The 26,686-nt window shown below is 39.2% G+C and overlaps 1 protein-coding gene across 1 annotated transcript in view; it reads left to right on the top strand.

The window, feature by feature from the left end:
• The window catches only part of TOX3 (TOX high mobility group box family member 3), a 25,377-nt gene extending 7,726 nt beyond the window's left edge, over positions 1-17,651 (top strand). Inside the window, exons 3-6 of the mRNA XM_005426457.3 lie at positions 10,873-11,142; positions 12,517-12,744; positions 14,059-14,139; positions 15,770-17,651. Coding sequence (XP_005426514.3) covers positions 10,873-11,142; positions 12,517-12,744; positions 14,059-14,139; positions 15,770-16,519 — 1,329 coding nt within the window. The 3' untranslated portion in view covers positions 16,520-17,651. The remainder of the gene's footprint in view (positions 1-10,872; positions 11,143-12,516; positions 12,745-14,058; positions 14,140-15,769) is intronic.
• Positions 17,652-26,686: the final 9,035 nt, after the last annotated feature.

Below are 26,686 nucleotides of genomic sequence, written 5' to 3'. Positions count from 1 at the left end.
TCACAATGCTGATTAATTTCATTATTATTGGCAACAAACACAACACATTTATCTTTACAGCATTTTTTACCATTTAAAAACAGTCAACAGCAACAAAAAGAGGAGATAAAATGGAGGCAGTTTGATTAATTTTAATATTTTAATAACATGCAAATAAAATTCTGGTGTTCTAAAAGGAGTTACTGAAAAATGGAGTGTTGATGTACATTTGACTTCAAAGAATGCAGGGATTTACATGATGCAAATATTATCCCTATAAATACTTGAATATAAATAAGCAGAAATCAACAGCAATATCCTCATTAAAAATCAACCCCCAATATTTTATATTAATGCTCTGTTTTCTGTTGAGCTGCCCATAAAAAATTATTTTAATCTGCAAACTGTGGCAATTCTATAAAACTACAAGTTTTGCTCCTGAGGGTTCCTTTTTTTAACACCTCTCTCTAATCTGCCCAGCCTGCTGAGTAGCATTGACATCAGTAGTACATCAATTTCAGAAAGTGGATTATTTTTACTAGACAGCTATTGTGACATATTGGGTCAGTCATAAATGAAAGATATTCATGCAAGCATGCAATACTTGTAATGAAGTCTCACTCTGACCTTCTGTATGATTGATTCTGTAATTTAGTTTTCTCAGGCAGTGCCTGAAATGAAATGAAATCATGTTGAACAAGTTTTGAATACCCACAGTGCACCAGGAGAAGAAAAATCTGCAGCCCCAGAGGCTTGAGAGAGAGCAGCTGAACGATTTATCTCCATGCTATTATAGCCTTTGCCAGCATTCAACATTTCTTTTTTTTTTTTTTTTTTTCTTATTTGGCTTAAGTACTTAATTCTGCAGGTAGCTGTAAATGGGAAAATAAAATACTGTTCAGATTTAAAATGACAGGACAGGAGTATGTGCAGGGGACTGATAAAATATCTTGAATAGAACTGACCTTTCATGTAGCTGAAAGTTACTGGGGGATTCATCCTCATAATTACCATATAGATTATTTTTATTTCTTTCCTGCAATGAAACATTTCAGAGAGCAGTAGTGCTGATTGAATGAAAATTGAACTTGTTAACATTCTTTTCAGCTTAGCCTGTTGTACATAACAGAAGGTTAGCTTTGATGAATTTCAAAATTCTCTTTCTGATATCTAAGGAACAGACAGTAAAATAATTGTCTTTTTTCAGTCTGATTTTTTCTTTTATTCAAAAACGTACAATTGTTGGAAAAACAGACCGATAGTTTTATATATATTGCTCACTACATTACTTATGCTGTTAGAGAAAATGTGTTTCCTATTTGATGAAGATTTGAGCCTGTTTATATTTTATAATTGTTGCAATGCTGCCAGTGCAGTCAGGATTCTGCACAGATAAGGCTACTTCGTAGTGGAATATGCTCATCTTTAATTATATTACTCCTTAGGAGTAGCACTGTGTTCAAATCAAAGACACAATTGTGACTCTTGCTTTTATTTGAAGAAGAGACTTTTAAAATAAACATCTCAAGAATGTGCCTTTAAAGAGATGAGGTGCAAATTTGAGCTTATTGAAGGCTGCATACAATAGAAATATTATTAATGTTTCAGAACAGTGGTGCCTTTTACTTACAGCTCAGAATCTTTTTTAGTAGTTTAAATTCCCAAATTACTAATGAACTTTAAGTTAATAGATTAACATAAGATTGGAAATCTAAAAGGTAAAAATGTTGCTTTGAAATTGGCAAAAGATAGTTATTTCACTACTCACCTGACTGGATGCCTCTCATTTATAGGTTTAATTTTCCTTTACAAAGAAACTTATTTCTACATCTCTCTTTTAATACCCAGTCAGTAATCTCCTGTCTGGAGAGAATGGAGTAGGTTTTCAATTAATAAAATGTTATAACAACATTGTTTAACGTGTTGCAGATGAAACAGTTATTTCATGGGTCATTAATGTGTTTAACGCCTGGAATGGTTTATTAAAACAAGCCCTTGTTATTGTTATGGATGTGTTTATTGTCATCTGTGATGCAAAATGTACAACAAATTTCACAAGTTTCTGGGTATTAGTTTATAGAGGTAGCAATTACTCTTACTAGAAAAAGAGATTCTCTTCTATTTTTTCTTGGATTTCTGTGCTGAGTTTCTAAGCTCATGCTTTAAATCAGCAGTGTTAGTCTGGCTTGTACTGGCCTTTCCCTGCAGAAATGGCAGCTGTTATTGCCTCTGGTTTGCAGAATTTGTGGTACCAGGAAAAATTAATCTCAAGCAGCCCTGAATTAAAGGATGCTTGGGCGGCTCTGAGCAGTGACATTTGGCCATGTACAGAACAAGAGGGATGCTCTGGAAATTGAGACCTTTAGGACTCAGTTGGCAGCTCTGGTGGCTGCTCCCAGCTGGGCTGGGACACAGCTCAGGGCTGGGTGCTTTGTAGATGAACTTCCACGTCTTTTCAGAGTACTTCCTTTTTGTTTGGTGTGGAATTAAATATTTTATTCTACACCTGATGAGGTAGCTGGGTGTTCTGCAGTTACCTTCCAGAGCACCTGGGTGCCCAGCTGCAGGGCCCTGGGGGCAGGTGGGTGACAGGCTGGGGCCCTGGAGGCAGCAGAGGCTCTGGCACAGGGCCATGCTGAGGCTTTGGCCTGATGGGAAGATGGTGCTGGCCTGCTAAACAATAGTGTGAAGATTTTCATATCCCAGTGACATTATAATTCTCAGTATGGATCATGTAGAGTCATTTTTCTGAGACATGCTCTCCTCTCACTGACAAATGAATGGGTCCCCTGTTAATGAGAGAGGGAAATGTCTTCTGCTGTTCTTAAAAATAAGTCACTCATAGTAGCTACTAGAGAGGACCTGTCCATAGGAAAAAAAGTGGCAGCAGTTGCCAAAGACTGAATAGCAGGCACTAAACTAAACTAAAAAATAATAAAAATTGAAACAGGTAGGTTATTGCCTGTTGAGGTAATCAGGGACTCCTGCATGAAAGAAGAGAAGGGCAGTATCATTGGAACAGTCTGGGAAAAGGGAATGTGATTATTTTATAGTAATAGTACCAAAATCAAGATCCATCAGCTCCAGAAAATATTGTGAGGTGCCATATGAATTTCGGGGAAAGGATATAGCTCACTGGGAAAGCTTTTAGGAATTGGAGCAGAAGCTGAGTGTCTGATGTTCCTACAAAATGAGCTCAGAAGGAACTCAGATGTATATGGCTGTGGACACCAACTGTGCATGAAGCCTAGGCCATGGCTGTAAGCTATTCTGCCTCCTGAGTTTAAAATCAGGTGCTGTTTCCATAAGCCAGCTGAATGAGGCAGATGCTGCAGCTGGTCTGGATGTACCTGGCCAAAGGCTTTGTTGGGTCCAGCCACCCTCACTCTTGGGTAATTTGAAAACTTTGAAATTCCTGCTATTTTCTGCTATTGCCACTCATGTTTCCCCTTGGACAGCTTACCCAATACTTAGCTTTCACCTCAAGTTTGCAAGTGTTGAGAAAATGTGAAGTCTCTTTAGAGTTTTTAATTACTCTATGTTGTCAGGTAGCTGGAAAAAGAACATACCTGGGTCTGGTAATACAAAACAGAATGAGACCTACTTTTCTGATTTACTTCAGAAACCAACAAGTAAATGAACAAACATAATAGAAAAGAAAAATCCCGCAAAACCTAAAGAAAACATATCCCTGAACATAGCTACCAACACTTGTAGCAATTTTCAAACATAAAAATGCCATGTAACCCCTGAGTCTGTCCCTCTGCAATTCCTTGCACAATTCTTGTTACCTTTGATAATGTTTGTTAGTTGTCATGCTCCCTCACACTCTCTCCCCACGTTCCTTACTGCATAATAAGGACCTTTGAAGTCTGCCTTTGATTTGGGAGCTGAAGCACCTGAGTTGTGGAGGTTGTAACAAAACTGCTAACAGCGTTTATCTGACGTTCTGGGACTTAATTTCAACTATCCAGGATTTGTTTGCAATGCGATGTCACTGTTTGCACACAGCAGACCTAAGCTTGTACTGCTAATTTGGAGAGAAGCTCCTCATGCCAAGAGACTCATCAGATCAGAGCCCAGATCTGTGATCTGAGTCACACTTGTATTGTGATCATGCTGTTGGGTGCCTTGTCCAAGAGGAGTGTGATTCAATATGCTTTAAAGTATGGTAGAAGCTTGGGAGGAAGAGAGTGGGGAGTCTGTTTTAAAATGCCACTACAAAATGGTGTAAAAATTAAATTATAAAAAAGTTGTGAATTGGGTGGTGCTAAAACAGCAGCAGCAGCCACTCTGGGTGGGTGGAGGTCTGTCCTTGTCTGCAAGAGCAGAAGGGATTGATAGCAAATGAGGCAACCAAGAAGCCTCTCTGGCCTGGGTTGGGGATCATGTGAGGAATCTGCAGGCTCACAGGAGAGTAACTGGCTAAGAACAAAGTTCCCAGAGAGAAAACACTCCAGGGTAGGGTGGTGAGGCATCTCCAGTAAGAATCTGAATAAAGAATTGTAAGAATTTCAGAGACAAGTCCTCAGTTTGGTAGTTGTGTGATTCTGACCTTGCTGTGAGCTTTGTGTGTTTCCTCACCACATTAACACAGGGTTTTGGTAGAGTCTCACAGCCCAGCATGCTGTCAGTGCCTGGGTCCAGCGGAGGCCACAGCCCCACCTTGCAGCGGCAGTGTCCTGGGACCTGCAGTGGTGTTGGTCAGGCAGGGTGCAAGGCCCTGTCCCTGGCACGTTCCTGTTTGGAATCACATCTCTGGGTGCTGCTGCACTGCCTGCTGTCATTGTGTGCCTGACCCCTGAGTGTGCTTCCACAGAAGAGATCTTCCCTTGTGCTTTGCTGGTCTCACATTGCACCTCCCACCCCTGTCAGCGGCGCAAGGAAAGCATTAATGACATTTGCAGTGCGTGCCTTGATCAAGTTCTGGATGGTGAAAATTGTTGCAGGAAACATCCCAGGTGCCTATGCACAAACCAAAAAGGGGAAAAATTTCAGGCCTGGGGTAGGCAGGAACAAAATTGATACTTTGCATTGCCAGGTTCCATTATCTATGCAGTATATATGCAGTAGATTATGCAGTATGTTATATAACAAGTCTGTGTAAGTGCAAGAAGTGGTACCACAAATGAGTGACTTGATTTTGAGAATACCTATCTTGTATGACCCCCATAGTATCCCCTGATGACCCCCAAAATAAGTTGCTCCATTTTAAGGAACAGATCAGTGGGCCCTCAAGTTCTTTTCATGTTTCTTCTATGGTTTATGTGTGAGCAGAAGAGAGTAGAGGGACTGGATAGGCACACAGACCAAAAAATGGCATGTTTTTCCTGTTTTTCAGGCAATAAAATGTGTGTGAACCTCTTGTCACCAACCCATCTCTTATATCCAGATGAAGACTTTTTTTTTTTTTTACAAATTGACATGTACTGCTTCTTGTACACTTTTTTTGGAAATCAAATTAGGTAACTTTTCTACGGAGACATGAAGTGGGACATGGGAGTTTTTTCACTGCCGGAGAAAAGAAGCTGCTGCTTGTAGGATCTCCTGATAACTGCAGTTTGACAGCTCTATTAGTGATGATGGTGTGTGTGCAGGGGAGAGGAAGGACACTTCTTCAGTGGTGGCAGTACCAAGTGCAACTGTTTTGTATTCTATTAAGTAAGGATTTAATCTCTGACAGAGAAAAGCATCCTGTTAGTTTGATTTGTTTTGATTGGCAGTGAAGTCCAATCCTGTAAAAATTTAGATTAATGGATTCTTTTATCTATGCTTTACTTGTGGAGAAAAAGAATATTGAGGATTTCTTCTAGAGATATGCTGACATGACTAAAAGTAAAGGGAGTAATTTACAGTCAGGGACAACTGAGGATTTCACTCCTTACATTGCAGTGCATTTGCTTCAACTTAAATACATCCTTTAAAATATTGCATCAGCTTATGTTACATTGACAGTGATGAATTCCTCAGGCAATAGAATATATAATAGTTTAAGTCAACTTCTGAAACCAGGGCACAGTGAACATAACCATAAATGCTGCGTTTTGCTTAGTTATTTCTTAGTTATTTGGGTTGGCAGATTTCTCAATTCCCTTAAATTATCTTATGCAGTATGGGGTGAGAGCCCAGCCCTACATCCTCCTGTGGGCACTTCCATGGGGTGTTTTCATCAGTTCTCACATGACTAGAGTCTCACTGGAGGTATTGCATATTTAAATGATGGAAGGCTGTAGACTTTGATTTTAATCAAGACTTCAGTGTTGCTCAAAAATGTTCTGAAAAGTAATTTCCTAGTTATATTTTTAAATGTCTTGTTGAATGTTCCCAGAGAGTAAAATTATATCAGGGTAGGAATTCAGGATAGAATTACTGTATGGAAATGATTCTTAAAATGCAGGGTAAGTAAGTAGAAATTAGGACATCTCTCAATGTAATGGCTGGATGCATTTATCTGTCAAAATAAATACTAACTCTATTACAAGCTATACTAAGTACTGGATGCTTAATGAGTTGCTAACAGAAGAGCAAACTATCCTTTGTTAATATAATATTTTCACTTAGTACTCTATGATTCTTTGAAAAACACCTTTGATAAAACTGTATAAATTAAAGCATGGGAGTTTACACATTCGTTTCTTTTTCTTTTCTTATTTTAAAATCTCCTTACTCCGTTATTTGCTTTCCAGTGTCTGTTGATGCATTGATATTTTATATAGTTTTGAGAACTTATTCTTTTACAAACCAGTGTAAAATAAGCTACATAAGTAAGTATATTTGTCCTAGGCTGTGAGATGTGTCCTTTAGCAATAGGACTAAATATGACTTTTATGGCATGACTGTCTAAAGTGATTAGAAATGTTGAGAGTAGGACAGTTTGATGGACAGATATCTGTATGGTTCCTTTGATGAGGCCTTCTATGAACCAAGTGCTTGAATGTCTTTATAATGTGTGCAACAAGGTGGTGACAGCTGTGTAAGAGAGTGTGCCTGCACAGTCACCATAAAGTTGTTTTGAGAAGGGGAAAACATTTTGGACTCTATTTTGCTTTTTTAAAATCCAGATATATAATTAGAATCGTAGAAGGGTAAAAATTATTGGGGTTGGAAGGGACCTTAAAGATCATCTCATTCCAACCCCCCTGCCGTGGGCAGGAGACCTTCCTCCAGACCAGGTGCTCAGGGCCCCACCCTGCCTGGCCTTGAGTGACTCTGTCCAAGGCTTCCTCATCCTCAGATTACAGAATTGCTCCCTAACACCTTCTCCAAACCCCTTGCTCTCTGTTTAGAGCCCTTCCCCCTCGCCCTGTCACTGGAGAGCCCAGAGAGGTGCCCAGTGTTGCCCTCAATAAATGTCTCTGTACCTGAGGGGTTTGTAGCACTCATGTAGGGTGACAACAGATTGATCTCAGTCAAAGCCATTTCAGCCTGCAGAGGAATTAGAAAAGTCATTTCTCTTTTGGTTTGGTTCCACACATCATGTCCTTGTCTGATTATCATGCTGAGTAAAGCAGGGGTTGAGCTTTGCCTGACTTGTTTTAAGATCACCAGGTTTTGCCTAACTTCAATCTAAGGCTGTAAAGCAGATCAGGTTCAATCAAAACTTGATACTGTCTGCTTGAGGAGTTCATGAATTTTTGTCAGAACTGATCTCTTGTTTTTGCTTAATGTTACAAAAATCTTGAAGGCTTTTAATACTCATGTATCACATTTACTTCGGGTAAAGTTTATGCAGAAGATCTTGTGATATTGTCTAAAATTCTCCCAGTATTCTCAGTGGGTTATTTTTGGATATCTGAGCTTTTCAGTTTTCATATAGTAATGTAATTAGGATGTCATATGGGTGCTTCAGTGCACTTGTATTTCCATGTGTGCTTCTGATACAGGATGATTTTCATTGTTAAACATTTCTTTGATTAACATCTCAAGCGTAATGAAATGCTACTGATCCCTTCAGTTTGATATTGGCCTTTGGTAGTATCACAGAAAAAATAAGAGAATAACTGATGGAGATTTTGTTTTCTTGATTTAACTCCCTTCTTAGAAGACTTTTCTGCTCAGGAGCTATAGGAAAATGTCATGGACTTTAATATTGCTATGAACTAGCCTCCCTGCCTTCTTTCCAAACCACTGTACACACATAAAAAATGGCTTATACTTCTTTGTCTGAAAGCTCTGGTATAGGAACCATAGGTTGTTCAGGGCCACAGCACTGTACCACAAAGCAGAACATGAAAACCCTGTTCCTTTCTTTTTTTAATATTGATCAGCCATATAAGTTAAACTGAAAGTGCAGAAAATACATTGTTTTTTGGTTTTTTTATGGACATATGAATAATAAGGGATTGGATGTTATATGAAACATTTTCTTTCATATAATATGTCTTATCAGTTTAGTTCTAAATGGCCAGTTACAAAATACTGTTGTTGCCATTCCTGGATTTTACTGAAGCTCTTAAGATTGAAAAAAAAAAGCCAAAGAAATCAAGAAAAGATGCATAAAAGAAAAACTGAAATTAAGTAAGTGGATGCAGAAAACCCACACAAGCATCAGATAGTATCAGAAAAAGGGACAGTTAAGAATTCATGGGCTTGTGTATAAAATTAGATTCTGGGTCAGTGCAAGTCAAGAGAATTTAGTCTCAATAAAATCATAGATGCAACCGAAATGACAAGACTTGGAGTAAATGGTTTGTAACCCTTGTCATCACATTTTGTTGCCTGAGTGTAAAGGCCAGCAAGGCCTGCATTGTGTAGCAATAAAGGGAGAACAAAAGCAAGGCTTTCAGGGGTAGAGCACCTCCAAGAAAGTACTGGCTGCACAATAACGAAGAAAGTTAGTTTTTCTGAGAGAAGGTTATTGTGATCCTCTTCAGCTTTGCTGGAGAAAACCAGCAGAGTTTTTCTTCATGCAATAAAGTAATGTCTGTAAAATGATTGGAGTAATGGGCAGAGTGATATCGTTTCACAAAAGACTTTGAATGACTTCCAGATGCCACTGCCAATACAAGTCACAATCAAAATGACCCTGTAGTTAACAGCAGTAAATTTTCACAGAAAGGTGCCCTGAAGCAAATGGGTATTTCAGCCAATAAGTCTGATGTTTTGATCTTTCTGTATCAAGTGCTCCACTTTTGGCACACACACTCATCTCTAAGGAACTACAGTCCTTTACTGAAAATATTAAAAGCATTTAAGAAGTAGGAAGAGCAGTGTGGTGTGGTGTGGATGATGAGCCAAGCTGGCAAGGGCTGGGGAAGCAAGGGGAAGATGAGGGTGAGCCCTGGGGCACAGGATCTGGATCATGAGCTTGTGAGTTTAACTTGATCTGTACTGGACCCAGCTGCTCGTGCATTTTTATGCTAAAGAAGGACTTGTTTCTACTGTATAGGCTTCAGCAGAAAGAGACACAACTGTCAAGTTCAGAATTAATGTGATTTACTGTTATAGGGAAACAGTGAGCTGCAGTATTTGTGTATAAAGATCCATGAGGCAGGGTGTGCATCTTCTCTAACACATGTTGCTTCTTTGTATGGCCACCCTTGTCCCAGCCAAGGAAAGCCTTCCAGCACCACAGAAACACTGCTTCTGTTGAGGGCAAAGTTATAAAAAGTAAGGGAAAGTCATTTGGGCTAAACATTTACCTCCATGCTGACACAGATTTTTGAAAACTGGTTTGTACTTATCCATACTTAATAAGAGAGCACCAGGAAGGTCAGACTCTGTTGTGGAAGTCCAGTGGGCTCCCACAATTGCTGTTTTGTTCTGTGTCATTGCATTAAGGATCATTGCACCTGCTACTAATTGCAATGTGGCTTATTAATAATGAAAGAGTTTTCAAAATCTAATTTATTTCTCATGTTTCTGGCTGTTCAAACAATGACTGTAGATTAATCAGGTTGCTGAATCAATTTGTGAGCTATTTATTCTCTTATTAACTTTTTAAAAATCTTCTTTTCTGTTTACATGTTCCTTCATTGTGTATTGATCTGTGTGTGGTCCAAAAAAAAAAAATTAGTTTTCATAGGCAGATTGCAGCTGACTTTACCTTCAGGGTCTTGCTTCTTTTTATTTACTAATGTGGTAAATGTTGTGCAGATGTAGGAGACACAGTTTGTGCCCTCAAGAAACAGTAGAAACCCAACCATGTGAGTGCTTGTGTTTCTGAGATGTGGAGTACAAGAAAAATGAAGTCGGTGATTTGTACATCGATTTTGTACAAATTTTGCTACTTCCACACATTTGATTGTTGGATTGAAGATAAAAATGTGCAGTTTTATGTGCTACTTGCTAAAGGGCTCTTTAGGAGTGTTTAGGATTACTGGACTGCTTCTCCAGCCTGCTGCAGTGAATGCACTCCAGACCAGCAGGGCAGTGTTCTGTGTGTAAAACAGATTTAAAATCCCACCCAGACAGGACTGGTTTGTATCCACTGCTGTTACTGTAATGGCCAAGAATAATTGAAACTCAGTAAAGGAAGATGCTTTTCTTTCTATATTTATATCCCCTCATCCCACCCCAATTTTGTTTACTTTCTAACGACAGTTTGTGTCTCCTCATTTGCAATGTTTTCCTGAATCCTCAGTCATCCTGTTTCCCTATTGTTTATGTGGGTATTTCTCACTACATCAAGAGAAGAAATGTTTAAAAACAGACAAATGTAATTTTTAGTCAAAGAACAAAATAAGCAGCTCCAGTTGGGGGAAAAGTGAAGTCTGGGGCAATTATAGTAACTGTTGCTGCACTTAATTTATTAATAATATGTTTAATTCATTAAAAAGGAAGGAAGCAAGCTGCACGTTGATAGTGTTCCGTTTGTAAGCCTGTGAAAATAACTTCACCTGCTACTTCTGTATGGTAACTGTAATATCTAAGCAATGTTTCCATCTCTTTCAGGATCAGAGTCACAGCCAGGTTTCCCAGTACCGCCAGGACCACTCTCTGATCATGAGATCCATTGTCCACATGACTGATGCTGCTCATTCGGGAATTATGGCTCCGTCCCAGCTCACCACCATTAACCAGTCTCAGCTGAGTGCGCAGCTGGGGCTAAATTTAGGAGGCACTAATTTGCCACACACTTCTCCCTCCCCTCCTGCAAGTAAATCAGCCACTCCTTCCCCATCTAGCTCTATCAATGAAGAAGATGCAGATGAATCAAACAGAGTAAGTTATTCCATGTGCTGCAGTGAGCAAGCCTCACACATCCTCATGCTGGATTTGCATGGCTGCAGCTGCAATGTGATCATTTAAAACACAAATGTTACAGTAAAGTGGAATATGATTAATTTGCTGATTACCTTCTTTACTTAAGAAGTATCCATACTATTGTCATAATAATGGACCTAAGACTAGACAGATATATAAGAATCGACAGATATATATATGTAGATATATATGTAGATATATATATTATATATATGTATTTCTTTTGGTCTAATTTGACTCTGGTTTTCAGATCTGTTGAATCTCTTCAGGCATCAGTCTTGGACAGTTTTGTCGTTTTGGTATTCTCTGGAGTCATGTAAAACACGGATGTGTATAGAGAGAAGTAAAATAAGCTTTCTTCTAACTGAAAGTTTAGTTAACTTATATCTTCCTTTAAATAAATCTCTTATAAAAGGAAAAAATATTGACCAAGTGAAGGACAAATGTTGTTATAGCAGTATATGTAAAAGCCTAATTTAAGACTGTTCCATGAAAGGTTTTCTCATTAAGTTGATGGAAGTTACACATGTGGAAAGCTCATTGTAAAGGATCCTCAAAATATCAAAGTGAGTCACTATCACAGAGATATGTATCATACTACGTATCATATTTAGAGCCACTTGATGCCCTTGTTGCAATAATCTGTGCATGGCTCAGCAAAGGAGGGTCCAGGGCACGAGGCACACACAGGGAGCAGAGCTGCTGGATCCCCATCCCAGAGGGAAGAGAGGGGCTGTCAGTGCCTGCCAGAGCTCCCAGGGCTCCCCCAGGGACACCTGCCCTGCCCTGGGGGATCACAGCCAGTGCTCTGCACGTGGGCACACACTGCCCAGTTGCTGCTGCTGCTTTTTGCCTGAAGGGTGGGATTTTTAACCCCTGGCCCATGTCTAAGTTGCCAGTCTAAGCCTGGGAACTGGGAAATGCCTCCAGGCTTTTGCCTTTTGAGTCTCAACTGCCAAGACTGGATCTTAAAGGAAAAACATAGATGGCCTCTTCAAAATATGCTATGAGGTAAATCTTAATATTTTTTAGTATTAATTAGCATTGGGGTGTCCTTTTTTACGTCAAACTTGTAAGATGTGGCTCTCAGAGCTGTGCTTAGAATGAGTAGTATTTACTCATGTATTTAGTTCCAGGAGATCCAATGAGATTATGCTGAGGCTAAACACTCTTTGCTAGAGAGAAGGGCCTGCACAACAGGACTCTCCCAAGTGTTGCCTGCATAACAGCTTTATCCATATACCATTACAACTGAGTGTAAATAATTGTTTTGCAATTTATCTGACTTATTTAATGCATTTATTGACTGTTCTTGTTCTTACTGTTTCTTAGGCTGCTGGAGAAAAAAGAGCTGCCCCAGATTCTGGCAAGAAGCCCAAGACCCCAAAGAAGAAGAAAAAGAAAGACCCCAATGAGCCACAAAAGCCAGTGTCAGCATATGCCCTTTTCTTCAGGGACACACAAGCTGCAATTAAAGGACAGAACCCGAATGCTACATTTGGAGATGTTTCAAAAATAGTGGCATCTATGTGGGACAGTTTAGGAGAAGAACAAAAACAGGTAAATTGATGCAGGGTTGTCTCACAAGAAGTAATATAGTAGTCCTTGTAAAAAAATCTCCTACCTCTTCTCTGAGTGGACCACACTACTTGCTGATGTAGAACTCCACCTCTGTAGAGCTAAACTGAAGACCTGGCATCTAATTTTTTTTTCTTTGTGAGAGCTGACAGGTAGTGTTAAATGACTATTTGTCTTTAAATTTTAAAGGGCAGTTTGTAAAAGAGCTCAGGTTATAGTGTCCTAGAGTCCTCTTAAAACCATCTTTTGATGATTCCTATTTCAAAGCCCTTGTTTCCTTTTAATAAGTTAGAAAAGAGGAAGGTACAGCATATTTACCATTTCCTTTGATCTGCCTTATGAATTTGTTACAAAGAGTGTTGATTTCTAACCTTTGAAGCCAATCCTCTGAGTCTCATTACAATGTTGTCTGGGAAATGCTATCTCCAACTCCAACTGGGTACAGAGTGATGAGTTTTGTACTTCCTTGAGGGTTATTCTTCTTCCTATACACATGGAACTGCTGCACATGGATTAAAGGGGGTTAAAAATACCCTTTGTTTGTTCCCAGTAACAGTTAATAGAAGCTTATGGGGCAGGACAGATTCCCAGATTGGATGCCTTTTGGCAAGAGATGAATGGTGCTTGTTTCTGAAATACATTTAGAAACTTTTAGTCTGATCTAACAGATGATAATGAACATGATTTAAGGATGAACTTTAAATTTAATAATTATTAAAAATACAGATTTAGTATTTTTGCCTCACATTTCTTGTTTAACTCAATGGGATTCTCTCATGCTGGCTTTGGGGCAAGTCCAAGTTCTTTGATCCACCTTTTTTAAATGTGTACAGATTTTCTTATATGTAGTTTGAATATCTGTTTTGAAAAAAAAATGCACAGGTGTATTCTGCTATTATACACTACTGCTGATACATTTTGGCATTTGTAATACCCAATTTTCTAATACCCCTGCTACTTGGAGTCAATAAAATACTGTTTTCTGGGGAAGGAAAGAATGCATAGGTAGTCTTGTCAATCAGTTGGCTGCTCAGACTGATGTCAAATAGCAGCATTTTGTTATTCCTGATAATAAACATAAATTGTACTGCAAGTCCAGCAAGTAGCCCTGAAAGCCTGTGACCACCTGCGAGAATATTTAGGACTTTCAAGGAAGAAAAAGCACATCTAACAGTAGAGTGTTTTCAGGGGTTTTGGTCTATGTTTTTTGTTTATGCGCAAGTGATTTTGAGAGCATTCTGGCAAAAAAAAAATCTTAATAGTTGAAGTTGGTGAAATTGTGGTCTCTTTTAATAGGTATATAAAAGAAAAACTGAAGCTGCCAAAAAAGAATACCTAAAGGCACTTGCTGCCTACAGAGCAAGCCTTGTTTCTAAGGTAAGCCTAATATTGCCTTCAATGTAATGCAAATGAGCTTTTACCAGTGATATTGAAATATGTGGGGCAAGGGGAGGATGTTATGCACAATAGAAGTAGAATCATGGCATTTCTGTAATAGAGCTCTACAAGATGTTGTGCTGCTGCTTGAACCCTGCTTAGTCTCTGCAAAAATAATTTCATCTCTCTCCTGGCATACTAATGATTACCAGAAACCATCTTTGTAATTGTACATCTTCCTTGAGCTGCAGAGGCAAAGTAATGCACTTCACCACAAAAATAAAATTCAGTCATGAAAAATATACTGACCTTTTGACATTAATATTTGCAAGCTGTTTGCAGAGGTTTGTTTTTCCTCAAGTGCTGCTTCTCAAAGGACAGGCTTGCTTTGCGTGGAGTTGGAGAGCAGTTGTTGTGTGACAAAGCTTAAGTATTTTTGCAGGTGAGGGGAAAGAAATGTGTGGTGGCTCTGAATTTGGAGAGTACTAAAAAATGGACTAGCTGGCAGTGAGCCACAAGGAGTATTTTAGTGGATCCTGAGTTAAAATAAAACCTGCGAAGAAAACAAAGCTCTGCTGTCTTACTTGAGAATTTACCTTTCTAGACAGCAGCACTATACAGGTTGCAGTACTGTTGCATCTGAATATCATAAATGGAAATGTGCTTATAGACATTTAAAATATGGGTAAAACTTTGGGTGATGATGTCTTAACTCCTGAGACTATTTGTTTGAATGTACAACTGCAGAACATTAGTAAATCATATGGAAAGTTGCTGTGTATTTTAATTATTGATTAAAATTACAACATCAGAAATTATACAAGTGTTTTTGAAAACTGGAAGATTTCTTCTTCTTGTGTTAAGTAGCTGTGTTTTTCTGTTGCCTCTGGGACTTAGATAATTTTCTAAAAGCCTTTAGTATCACAATGCTAAGTTCAAGATCAGCAGGAGTTCTAAATACCTTTGAGAGTTATTATTTTGTGAATCTTAAGTTCCCTTTTCAAAACGATCAGGAATCATAATTTTTTCCCCTAATCCATGGGACCAGGACTACCAAGTAACTTCTGTGTAGATTGCAGGTGGAAATGACGCTCAAAGTCATTGTATCTCATCTCCTCTAAATTAAGACCTCCTTGCTATAGCTTTTTCACATGAGATGGTGGCTCACGGTAGGGATGGGAGAGAAACTTGTGCAACAATTTATTAAATTCTCAGGTAAATGTCTACAGAGTGTCAGTTAATTGCTCATTGGTTGGTAACTGATGGGGTGGGGAGTGTGTGTGCTGCTGACTCCCAAAGAGCAGGGTTTTTTTAAAAACATTTGAATATATTGGACCTGTTCTAGCTCTTTCTGCGACAAAATGTGTGTGACATCTCTGACTTTCTGGTGTTGATCAAGGGCACAAGTTACTTTTTGTCCAAGTAAGACCTGGAGGTACCATATAGGGAGGCAGATAAAGAGGTGATGCAATGTGTTTCTGATCAGTGGTTGTTTCAGACTGAACAGATCTTTTCTGATAGAAAACAAAAGATGGCAAAGGTCTCTGAATAGCTGTTACTTTTATTACCATGTAGACAGTAACAATGTTTTTTCTGTTGAAAAGACAATTAATTTCTCTTCCAAACACAGGCTGCTGCAGAATCTGCTGAGGCCCAGACAATTCGTTCTGTCCAGCAAACACTGGCATCCACAAATTTGTCTTCCTCCCTCATTCTGAATAGTTCTCTTTCTCAGCACGCGACGGTGTCGGCATCTCCCCAAACTCTTCAACAGCCCCTTTCCAGAGCCATTGCTCCAAAACCCTTGACCATGAGACTGCCAATGAATCAGATTGTAGCTTCTGTCACCATTGCCCCAAACATGCCAACAAACATTGCAGCTCCATTGATAAGCTCCATGGGCTCAAACATGGTGGCAACGCCGTCTTCGTCTCAGCTCAGCCCCTCCATGCAAAGCCAGCAGCACCAGATGCAGCAGCTCCAGCAGCAACAGATGCAGCAGATGCAACAGCAGCAACTACATCAGCATCAAATGCATCAGCAAATACAACAGCAAATGCAGCAGCAGCATTTTCAGCACCACATGCAGCAACATTTGCAGCAGCAGCAGCAGCAGCAGCATCTCCAGCAGCAGATGAATCAGCAGCAGATGCAACAGCAACTGCAGCACATACAGCTTCAGCAAATGCAGCAGCAGCAGCAAATGCAGCATATGCAGCACCAGTCCCAGCCTTCTCCTCAGCAGCATTCCCCAGGAGCCCCGCAGATCACTTCTCCCATCCCTGCCATTGGGAGCCCTCAGCCAGCCCCTCAGCAGCACCAGTCACAAATACAATCTCAGACACAGACTCAAGTATTATCACAGGTCAGTATTTTCTGAAGATAAACGATCTTGCAACATGGCTTTGTGTTGATGGAGGGGTAGGGGTAAACCATATTTGGCTGAAAACTGTAAATTGTTGATGGTAGTTATGCAGGGATGCATAACAGATCAAATGATCCTCTAAAGTGTCTATTAGATAGGCAATAAAGAACTACAATGTAGCTGTGTATCATCTTTTAGCTGACTATAAATCATTTTGTTTAAAAGAAAAAATTCTGTTCTCTTTTTCATGTGATGCCTTTTTAATTTATTTAAGCTTTACCTACAATATGTGAATCAGCTGGCCTAAAAAATACCTGGACCTTATGACTGCAAAATGGCCTTTCAGAGTTGTATGCTATAGCCCTTCTTTCTCTAAAAGTGAGTAATGCACTTCAAGGCAGTATGAACTCATGAAGCCCTTAAAGCACAGTTGTAACTACCTGTAAAATTATGATTGGATTTCATACAATCATACTTGTATGACATGAGTTAGTTGATGGCATTTTTTGTCATGAAAAAATAGAGTAAATTACAGATTTTTGCCAAAGCTCTTATTTTTTTTCTTTTTCTCTCCTAAATGTCTTCAGAAAAACAAATGCAAGTAACTGGACGTAAATGTTTGACCCAACTTTTCACTTCATTTCTCTAAATAAACCTGCCATAGTTTGTAAGAAAATATATATTGACATTTTCCCTCTTACGTTAATTCCAATTACAGAACAAATGTGAATATTATATTCTGTGTCGAAGTGATGAGTTTCAGATTTAATACACTGTATTTTTAAAAGGGAAATGCACTTAAATAAAACTGATATTACAGAAAGCTAAGATGAGAAATGCAAGTTATTAATACGCTGTAAAACCAGTAGAATATTTAAATGAAACTCCACAACTGAATAATCAATGTAAATATTTTCTTTAAAAGTTGTAAGTTTTCATATCATGTGTTGTAAAGTTTTCATAAATGAGGCTTTAATGTAAACACTGGTAACATGAATTATTAATTGCTACATTGCTTATTGTGTTTTTATGCTGTTTTATACTTTTTTATGAGTTATGATAGCAGCAATTAAGTTGTTTGTATTTTGCTTATCTAAAATAAATGCTTTTATCTTGCTATAGAATAAACACATTTCAGTAAAACTGATGAGCTGTAAGTCTTTGATAGAGAAACCAGAAATATTTCCTTCTGCAAATGCTTTCTTGGACATTTTTAAACTCCTTTGGATTTTTATCAGACATTCTGGGTGAACAGGTACCAATGGGAACAGAGCAAGCGCTTGGCTCCTGTGCCCTCCAAGACGCTCTGCTGCAGAGTTGTGGGCAACTTCTCTGAGGTGTCAGTGACTCCAGAGAGAGGAAGCAAATGCTGGGGTCACACAACAGTCATGGTGCCCTGTGCTGATGAGCTGCAGGAGCAGGGAGGTGACCCTGTCTCTCAGACATAATGTTCAGAGAGGGAAATCAGCACTAGTTGTTGCTTTGTATCTGAGAGTTCCAGATGTAAACACAGCTACTGCTGTGGGCTTCCCTCTGTAAGCCTCCAGCTCCTGCCTTGGGCTGCTCCTGAGCTGTCTGACTTTTTATGTTCTTGTTAAGGTAGCATGTGATGGAGTGGGGAGGATGGAGGGGGCAGGTCTTTCATATGAAGGCTTTGGAAACATTAACATTCGGTGTGTTGTCAGGTTATTAATGCTGTTCCTATATTTTTGCTCTGAACAGAAAGGAGAGAGCCTCTATTTTCTTGTTTCCGTTCTTCTCCTGCAGTATCTGTGCTGTGAGTGCAGTCTGACCACTATCCCCAGTTGTCTGGCATGATTAATTACAGCATCTGTCCTGTCAGAAGCTATAATGAAGAGGTCTTGATAAAAATTGCAAATTACCACTGGCAACAATCTTAAACTGCTTATGATAAAATGAAAATTAAAAACAGCAAGTGTCAAGCCTGAGCAGAATCCTAATCCTGTTTGTGGCATGGCTACCATGCTCAGAGCACAACCCAAAAATAAAGGAATAGAGATCCCCCAAAAGTTGCAGCCAGACTTGAGGGAAGAGGTACTACAGCATGTAAGTTTCTTTATAGTGAATTCATCTTCCAATATTTCATCATCCTCAGGTACTCTGCTTATTATGTACAAATATTGAACAGCAAGAGATTCTAATTATAAATTTATAGATTTCTTGGAGCAGAAAAAATCATATATAAATTGAAGCTTTTCATAATAGGTGTTAGTTGACAGCTACCCATGCTCCTAATAGCCTTAGCTTGATATCTAATAATGCCTGGGATGGAGGGTGTTTATTCCAAGTGCAAGGAAGCCTGTCTGCATTGGAAATGGCATGACAGAGGCTGGTTGGGAGAGATTTCGTGTGTGTCAGTTTTAACCAGTGTTACGTAACAAAGGAAACCATTTTATAGTCGTTTTTGAAACCTTTAGACAAATGTCTTCAGAAATAATTGCTAAACTGCATGTGACAGTAATTGTGTATTAGTTCTATAATTGTCATTTTGAAGACCTATGAAGTATCGTTGGAAAAATGTCACAAGTGATAAGAGTTAATTACAACTGAAGTCTGTTTTCAACTATTTGCAGCGAGAAGCAGGTGTTATTACACTCATTAAATGGTTTCATAAATCCTGGGTTTTATCACATTTGATTAAGAGCTGCTGAACTACTGATGTTCAATTCCAGGAAAAATAGTTTTAATTACTACAGCTAAAAAAAAGAAAAAAAAAAAAAGAAAATTAATCATCAAGCAGGACTGTACATTTTAAATATCAAAATTTGAATCTTGAAAAACTGGAGCATCTCCCTGCTTGCCACAAAATTATATTTTGCATTATCCACAATAGCATATTGCAGAACATCTTGTGTTTCAAACTGTGCAAGTTTGTGTTCATGTTCCCTAAATCTAAGTGAATAACTGTGCTATCATAGGTCATAAATAAAACTGTTAGTTTAAATTGCTTGATATGCAATTTATACAAGAAAAATGCAATAATCTGTATGGTTTCAGTGTCTTGCATGGTTTTTAAGAATGTTTTCCTTTATAGCATTTACAAGCACTTAACTGCTCCCTTCTTTTCCCGAGATTTCAGATGCTTTATCACCTCGGTTAACCACATTCTACTTTCACATTAACCCAGGTTGACACATGATGAAAGAACATAAGGAGGTTTAATTTTTAGCTGACACAGGGTCATTAGTTTCTAACTTGGAGAACAAAGCCTTTAAATACCTCTGTGCAACATAATCTCAATTTTATATTATCACCTGACCATTGTGGTTTGCAGGACAGATGGATTAAATATCTCAAGTTTAACCACAAGTCTTGCACTGACTCTTTTCAATGGGGATTCCTATTTGAATGGCTCCTTTTTCATTTCTCACTTCATGGAGTATTTTGCAGCACTGGACTGCATTCTAACCTTTCCCTCCCCCCTTTGTTTGGCTTTTGTTTTGCAACAGCTGTTATTATCGTTTTTGGTCAGCTGTGATTGCTGGAGGCAAAATAGGACCAGATGGTGTTTTGCTATGCATGAATGGCGAGTTAGAGGAGTTTAGATTGAATAGGCCAAGTTTGAATGGTGTCTATGCACCACCTGCCCTCTTCAGCAGCAGCACACACATCATAGGAGCATGATCTGTCTCAGACCTACTAGAATTGGATGGGAATGGAGAGCGCCTCGTTGGATTTTCTCCATATTTATTGATCTTCCATGCACTAACAGCATAATGCAGTACACAGTCAATTTGAGTTAATTGGATATGACACAGCATGTACATGTAATCTATCACTGGAGTCTCCTGGTACACTTTAGGGTTTGCTGCCACAAGAACATGCAGTATTAGCCTGCATTAATAGGCTAAGTGGATGGAAGTAAACCAGGATCATTGTAGGGTTTGATTTGACAAAATATACTGTAGTTTTACAATTGTACCCTTGAAACTGCCAGAAATGCAGTTAACTATGAACATTTCTGATTTGATAGACGGGGGCTGAGTATTTTGTCACAGAAAAAAAAATTTGTCATTCCCACACATTTCTGTGAGGCTTGGCAGTGAAATTTAAACAAATGTATGGAGCAGCGTCCACAGGGATGGGCCAGTGGCATTCAGAATAATACCAAAGGGCTGCTTTGGTAACTTAAAACTGGTCAGAGAGGTGAAATTTAAATGTTACATAAATATAAGTACTATTGTATGCTCTGTTAAGGCTGACTGAAAGACGTGGTATGAAAGAATTGTGCCTGGATGTTACAGAAGAAAATACATAGGTTATGAGTAATGAAAAAATATATAACACTAATATATAATACATAAATTGCTTGCATTGTTACAGCAATTGGATGTCTCAAAGCCTACTTAATATGTGACTGAGGGCTGCGATCATGCTCTGAGTTGGCAGGAGCTGCTCACTCGGCGTCTTTGTCTGTGGTGTCAGGTAGCCAAGTGAGCTACTTTATTATGAAAATTGCATCCAACTGAAAAAATGCTAAATATTTTCAAGTGCCTGTGGGAAAAGCTAGGTTTGTATTAAAGGATTTGGTTCTTAAAGTCACCAAGAAGTTAATGCTTCTCAGGTGCATCGGAGGGAGAGAATTTTCGATTATAATACGAAAATCTTTGAGAAGTGAATGTATTGCTTTGAACGAGCTGCTGTGACACTTCAATAGCCTACACTGGAGATTTAGAATGCATTCTGTTTACCTCAGTTAAAAACTAGAAGTGGTACTTTAAATAGTGGGTTTTGTCCAAGTTCTTGGAGCATTAACATCTTCAGGCCCTAAACAAGCCAAAGTAATGGAGAGTTTTCTTAGAAGGTTTGAAATGAAATTTATTTTAATCTTCTAGATAAAAAAAAAGTTGAACAGAAAATTATACTTGTCTTGCAGTTATATAGACACCTCTTCCAGGTATCATTTATTCTCCTTCCTCTCCAGGAATATCTTTATGATGCAGTTACCTTCGGTCTCTTATTTTTCTCCAAACTGCAGTTGCTACATCATTGTAGCTCTGCTGCTCTAATTGTAAAAGAGAGGCTTTGATCCAGAAAATAATTTAAAATGAGCTGATAATTCATGTATAAAGGTAGTAATTTCATTGAAGTGACTACTCCTATGCTCTGTTACACAGTTGCTCAAGTGCTTTTATAGGTCAGGGGTCTAATTGCAAAACATTGTATTTGTTTTCCAAACAGATCCAAGTGTTTATAATAATAATCAGAACCTAAAAGTAATCTTATATTTTCTGCATTTTCTTTTATTAAATTCTATTCAAAACAAGTAATGGGTCTCATTTTCAAGTACAAGTATTCTAACCTTAGTTCTGGTTCAATGACTGAATCATCATAAATGTGTAAAGAATTACCCACCTGATGATGAATTGTATCTGCAGTCATTTAGAAGGGATTCTACTGTGCACAGGTCTGAAAACTTCTACCTGGATCAGCAGTCACAGCTCTTGACTGAGCAGATGCCTTAACCAAATATTTGTATTTACAAGACAGAGAAGTAAATGCAGGCAAACAAAGTGCCAGGGTACCTGCTGGCAATGTTTGTGAAACCTAAAGGGTGTATTTACTGCAGGCTGGTTAATTTAGTGCTACAGCCCATACTGTACTGATAACAAACATATACATTGCATTAGCACATACATAATAAACAGTAAGTTAAGTACATACATAATAAACCCTTTGTGTTACAATTTTCTTGCTGGTAGTTAAAGGTACTTAATCTTGGAATTGGTTTTGATATTCCAGGAATCATAAGAATTGACCATTAAATTAAAAAAAAAAAAAATAAGTAGCTGTACCCTGTTTCTTACTTTCCTCTTCCTAATTTTGAAAGTGAAGAATATTCAGTGTCTGGAAATCAGAACTCACTTTGGCAAATTCTGCTGTATGGACTGTTGATCAGGTTATTATCACTGCTGCCCTGATGTGCATGTTTACATATATATATATAAAATAAAGTCTTGCACCCTGCTCCTATCTGCTCCTCACCTGTGGAAAGCTTGTCCTGAAGAACTTCTCCTCTTTCACCCCCTTCATGTTCCTCCTGTTCCTACAGGTCACAAGGAGATTAATAGATTGTTCACATACACAATACATATTTGTTTTACTAAAGAGATGTCCAGATGGGTACACTTAATTGTATGTGGCAAATGTCTAAAATATACATAAATCTAGGCATGCATTTGGGGATTTTGGGGTTAACATGTTAGGTGCTTTGCTGCACGGACTGTCAAAGGATTTGGTTACTGCTTAGCATGCCTTGGCATTGACAGAATATAGATGAAGCTAGTGATAATTATCATCCTTGTGTAAACAGACTTTCTCCCTTATAGAATGGTGGCAGATAAATCTATCAGAGTTTTGGTCAATTACAGCAGACAAGTATTTTACAGCAAATCTTGAGCCTGTGGTGAAATACATGTAATTCTGAGTGTCAGTTTAGATACTTGTGTTTCTGTAAAAGCTGGGCAGTCTCTTTTTTTCTTCCTTTCTTCCTTTAACCCAAGGCAAATGAAGTTATCCTTCACTTCAGAAAATGACCAGAACTTGCTAGCAGGCTTGGACAAATTAAACATCCTTGAACAAAAATCATGATTCTTGCACAGTCATTTCTGTTGATGTTTCCTGTAGCTGTACTTGGCTTTAAACTGAAGGTGGAGTTTGTTCTAATTATTTCTTTCCATTTTCAAAGCTGCTGATCAGCAAAAAAAAAATAAAAAAAAAAAAATAAAAGAACTGATGCACAGTTCTGCATGCCTGCCCATTCAGCTGCCCAAGAAGCAGCTCCCACTGGGAGTGGGTGCTGGTCCCTGTGCCACCAGGCACAGCAGGACGTGGGTGCAGCACGGGCTCCATGCTCATCTCATTTCATGCCACTTTGGTGTTAGATGTCAAAGCAAGGTATCAGTGACAATTTCCAAGGGAGCAGAGCAGCCCACCACGGTTCACTGCATCCCCTGGTCCCCGTGGCCATGGGGTGTGCAGCTGCAGCCTCTGCTGGGGCAGGAGGAGATCTCCTGGTGCCAGGGGGGCCCATTGGCAGCAGCACCACTGAGCTCCCCACTCAGAAACTAACACGAGCTTTGTGGTGCACTCAGGGCTAAATAAGAGCCCATAAAGCCTGTAAAAATAATCCCAGTGATTTCAGGATACTTTGGACCAGGGCTTAGCTGAAAATGGACAGAGAAATGCAGCCATTATGAGCATGCTTGTAATTTTTTCCAATGACGTAGGAATATTTCTTGGAGAAAGAGAATTTGAAGGAGAGGGAGGAACAGCAATTTTCCTTCTGAATTGAGAAAATGAAAACTGTTGGGTGTGTGTTGCTATCACAGCAAAGTGTTTCTATCCAGGCTCAGTGTTTCAGCATGTAAACAACTTCCACTGAAATCTGCAAAGTGCCTGTGCAGAGCATCTGGGAAAATATTTGTGCTTTAAATGCATTAAGCAAAATGATAATGTTATTTGACTTTGGTTAATCAATAACAGAGGAGAAATATAATGCTTTAATAAGCTTCTGCCATACAATATAAAATCAGTGAAATAAAAAACACTTTGGTTTTTTTTTAATGTGCATAAATTACAGTGGGGTTTCATTTTAGGGAGTGTGGCTTTTTTCCCCTATCGTTATCTGTATATTTTATCTGCAGTTTGTTGCTTTAGAACAACGTATTTGTCCACTGTAGACAAAATATGCACTTTGTTCAATTCCTTACTTGAGGTCAAATTCTCTTGAGGAGAACAAGTGTGGGTTGTGTAGCTGTCAAAAGAGGGTTTAGTGCTTGACCCTAAGAAGCATTGAAAGCCCAGATCTTTCTTTTTTTATTGCTTTTCATTTTCATTGTTTGTACTTTATACTTAAGAAGGGGCCTCTGCACAGGGGAAAGCCCCTGCTTTCGTATTCACAACCAGCAGCCTTCTACTGAAACACCTCAAAAGCTTTTCACAGCAAGAATTTGGAAACCACTGCCCTGTGTCAACTGCTGGTGCATAATCGGGCTGCACAGGGAGGGGCTGGGGCAGGATGTGAGGTGCACGTGCCCAGGCAGGATGGGATGGAGGTGCCGTAGGGATTTGGGGCATATGCATAAATGTTCTGGCAATAAACAGAAAGAACAGAAGGTCTGTAAGCTTGGATGCAATAAAGCAGGAGTTTGAGTCCAAAAGGTGAGTTGCTGAATTGATGTTGTTTAGAAGGTACAGACAATAGTTGTTTAACTGGACTCTCACTGAGAAGTTGATGATACAATTTTATATTTCTGTGCTCCAACAGAAGTTGTCTTACGTTCTCTACAGATGGTGTTTATGTAGTGTGCACAAGCTCAGGGTTAGAAATAGCCATATAAAAGGCCAGAGATTTTTTGAAATTATTCACAATTACTATTGTGTAATTGGAAACTGTAAGGTTTGCATTACATTTTATTTTATAGAACTACAGTGCAATTATACTTGTAAAAGCTATTGCCAGTATGAGGTAACCTTATTTCTAAAAAGTGCAAAATGTCTGTAGTGTTCCTAACTGGACAGGAGTTTTGTTTAACATACAAAAGTGGTAAAGGTGATTTCAAATCCTTTCCATCCACATTGGTAAGACTGTTGGCCTTATCTTTTTTATCTTGGGTACTAACTCAGTTGTCCTGGGAGAACATTCCAAGGGAGCCAGGAGCACAAGAGGACCAAACAAACAGATGGACTGAGAAGCAGAAACCTGAGCAGTGGAGGAAAGTCACCTCTTTGGAAAGTTACACAATCCTTGTAGGAGCCTGCCTCCCAAGTAGGGTGACTCCAGGTGCTTCCAGGTGGGAGGAGAGCACTGCACAAGCCCTGCCCTCTGCTGCTGAAGGCATGAAACAGAATAAAAGACAAGGAGATGACAAGATAATTGGTCATCTATATAAATTGAGACAAACTACATACACTATGTATTCTGACACAATTTGCACCCTTAAGAAACCCTAACAGGGAGCAGTTGCTGGCCTACCCAGAACAGAGTCTCCAAATAGGCATTCATGTGGGGAAGCATGGTTTTAATTACACAGATCTCCAGTCAGTATCTGGGAAATGCAAGGGTACATGAGCATTCTGTATCAGCATAATCTGGTTCAGCCAACAAGAAGCATTTCATAGACAGCACAGGAAAATTAAAGCTGAATAAGTCAAAAAGCCTTACAATGAAGAAATAAAATAGTATTCAGGTTGAGAGTATCAGAAAAAAAACCCAGAAAAAAATTTAAAAAACAAACCAAAAAACACCTCCAAAAACCAACCAAACAAAAAACCCCCACAAAACAAAACACAAAACCACAAAAACCCCAAAGACAACACTCTCAAAATTACAAACTGTATGAGCTTTCATGTGTAGCAAAAAATTCCTCTAGAATTGTATTTGTTGCTCATAACAGGCAACTGGGAATAACATGACAGGTTTGCAGAGTCCCTGCAGGGCGCAGTGCACGTACAGGCACTGTCCTGGCCTTGTTCTTGAGGGCAAACGTTGCTTTCTGCTTGTTGCCACTGGCTCAGGACTGTCATTTTTATGCAGACTCGAGGCCATGTCATCAGTCTCTGCTGCTGGCTCTCACCAGCCAGCCAGGCCCAGCCTGTAGATGGAAAAGTGACTCCCAGGATCCCCACAGAAAATCCCTGAGACAGGAGGGGACCATCCCTGGGATATGGGCCTCTGTGGGCTCGTGCAGGCCCTGCTGAGGATCAAGGGCGCTTTGCTGGCTGCACCAGGCATAAGGAAGTCAGAATTATGTGTCCCCCATCTCTGGGAGTGTTTCTAGGCCAGGTCAGATGGGGCTTCGACCAGTGAGGTCTTTGTGGAGGGTGTCCCTGCCTGTGGCAATAAGGCTGGAACTAGATGAGATGATCTTTAAGGTCCCTTCTAACCCAAACCATTCTATAATCCTGTGATTCTTTTGCCCTCAAACGCCTTCACTGGAAGATCCAGAGCTACAGTCAATACTAATTTAGGGAAAGAAACATCTGAATGCACATGCAAAAAATTCCATGTAAGATTAAAAGCCTGGGGAGAAGGAAAGGGCAGGAGAGATGATTTTCAGCCTGTGATTCTGCATGTTTGATTGTTTGATGTTTTTCTGTTTCTGACATGAGGCTGTTTAAATTGCAGAATCTTGGGGTCAAGGATAGAGTTACAAAATC

This window comes from Geospiza fortis, unplaced genomic scaffold, assembly GCF_000277835.1.
Source record: "Geospiza fortis unplaced genomic scaffold, GeoFor_1.0 scaffold405, whole genome shotgun sequence".
Classification (NCBI taxonomy): Eukaryota; Metazoa; Chordata; class Aves; order Passeriformes; family Thraupidae; genus Geospiza; species Geospiza fortis.
This window is presented reverse-complemented; position numbering and strand designations above follow the sequence as displayed.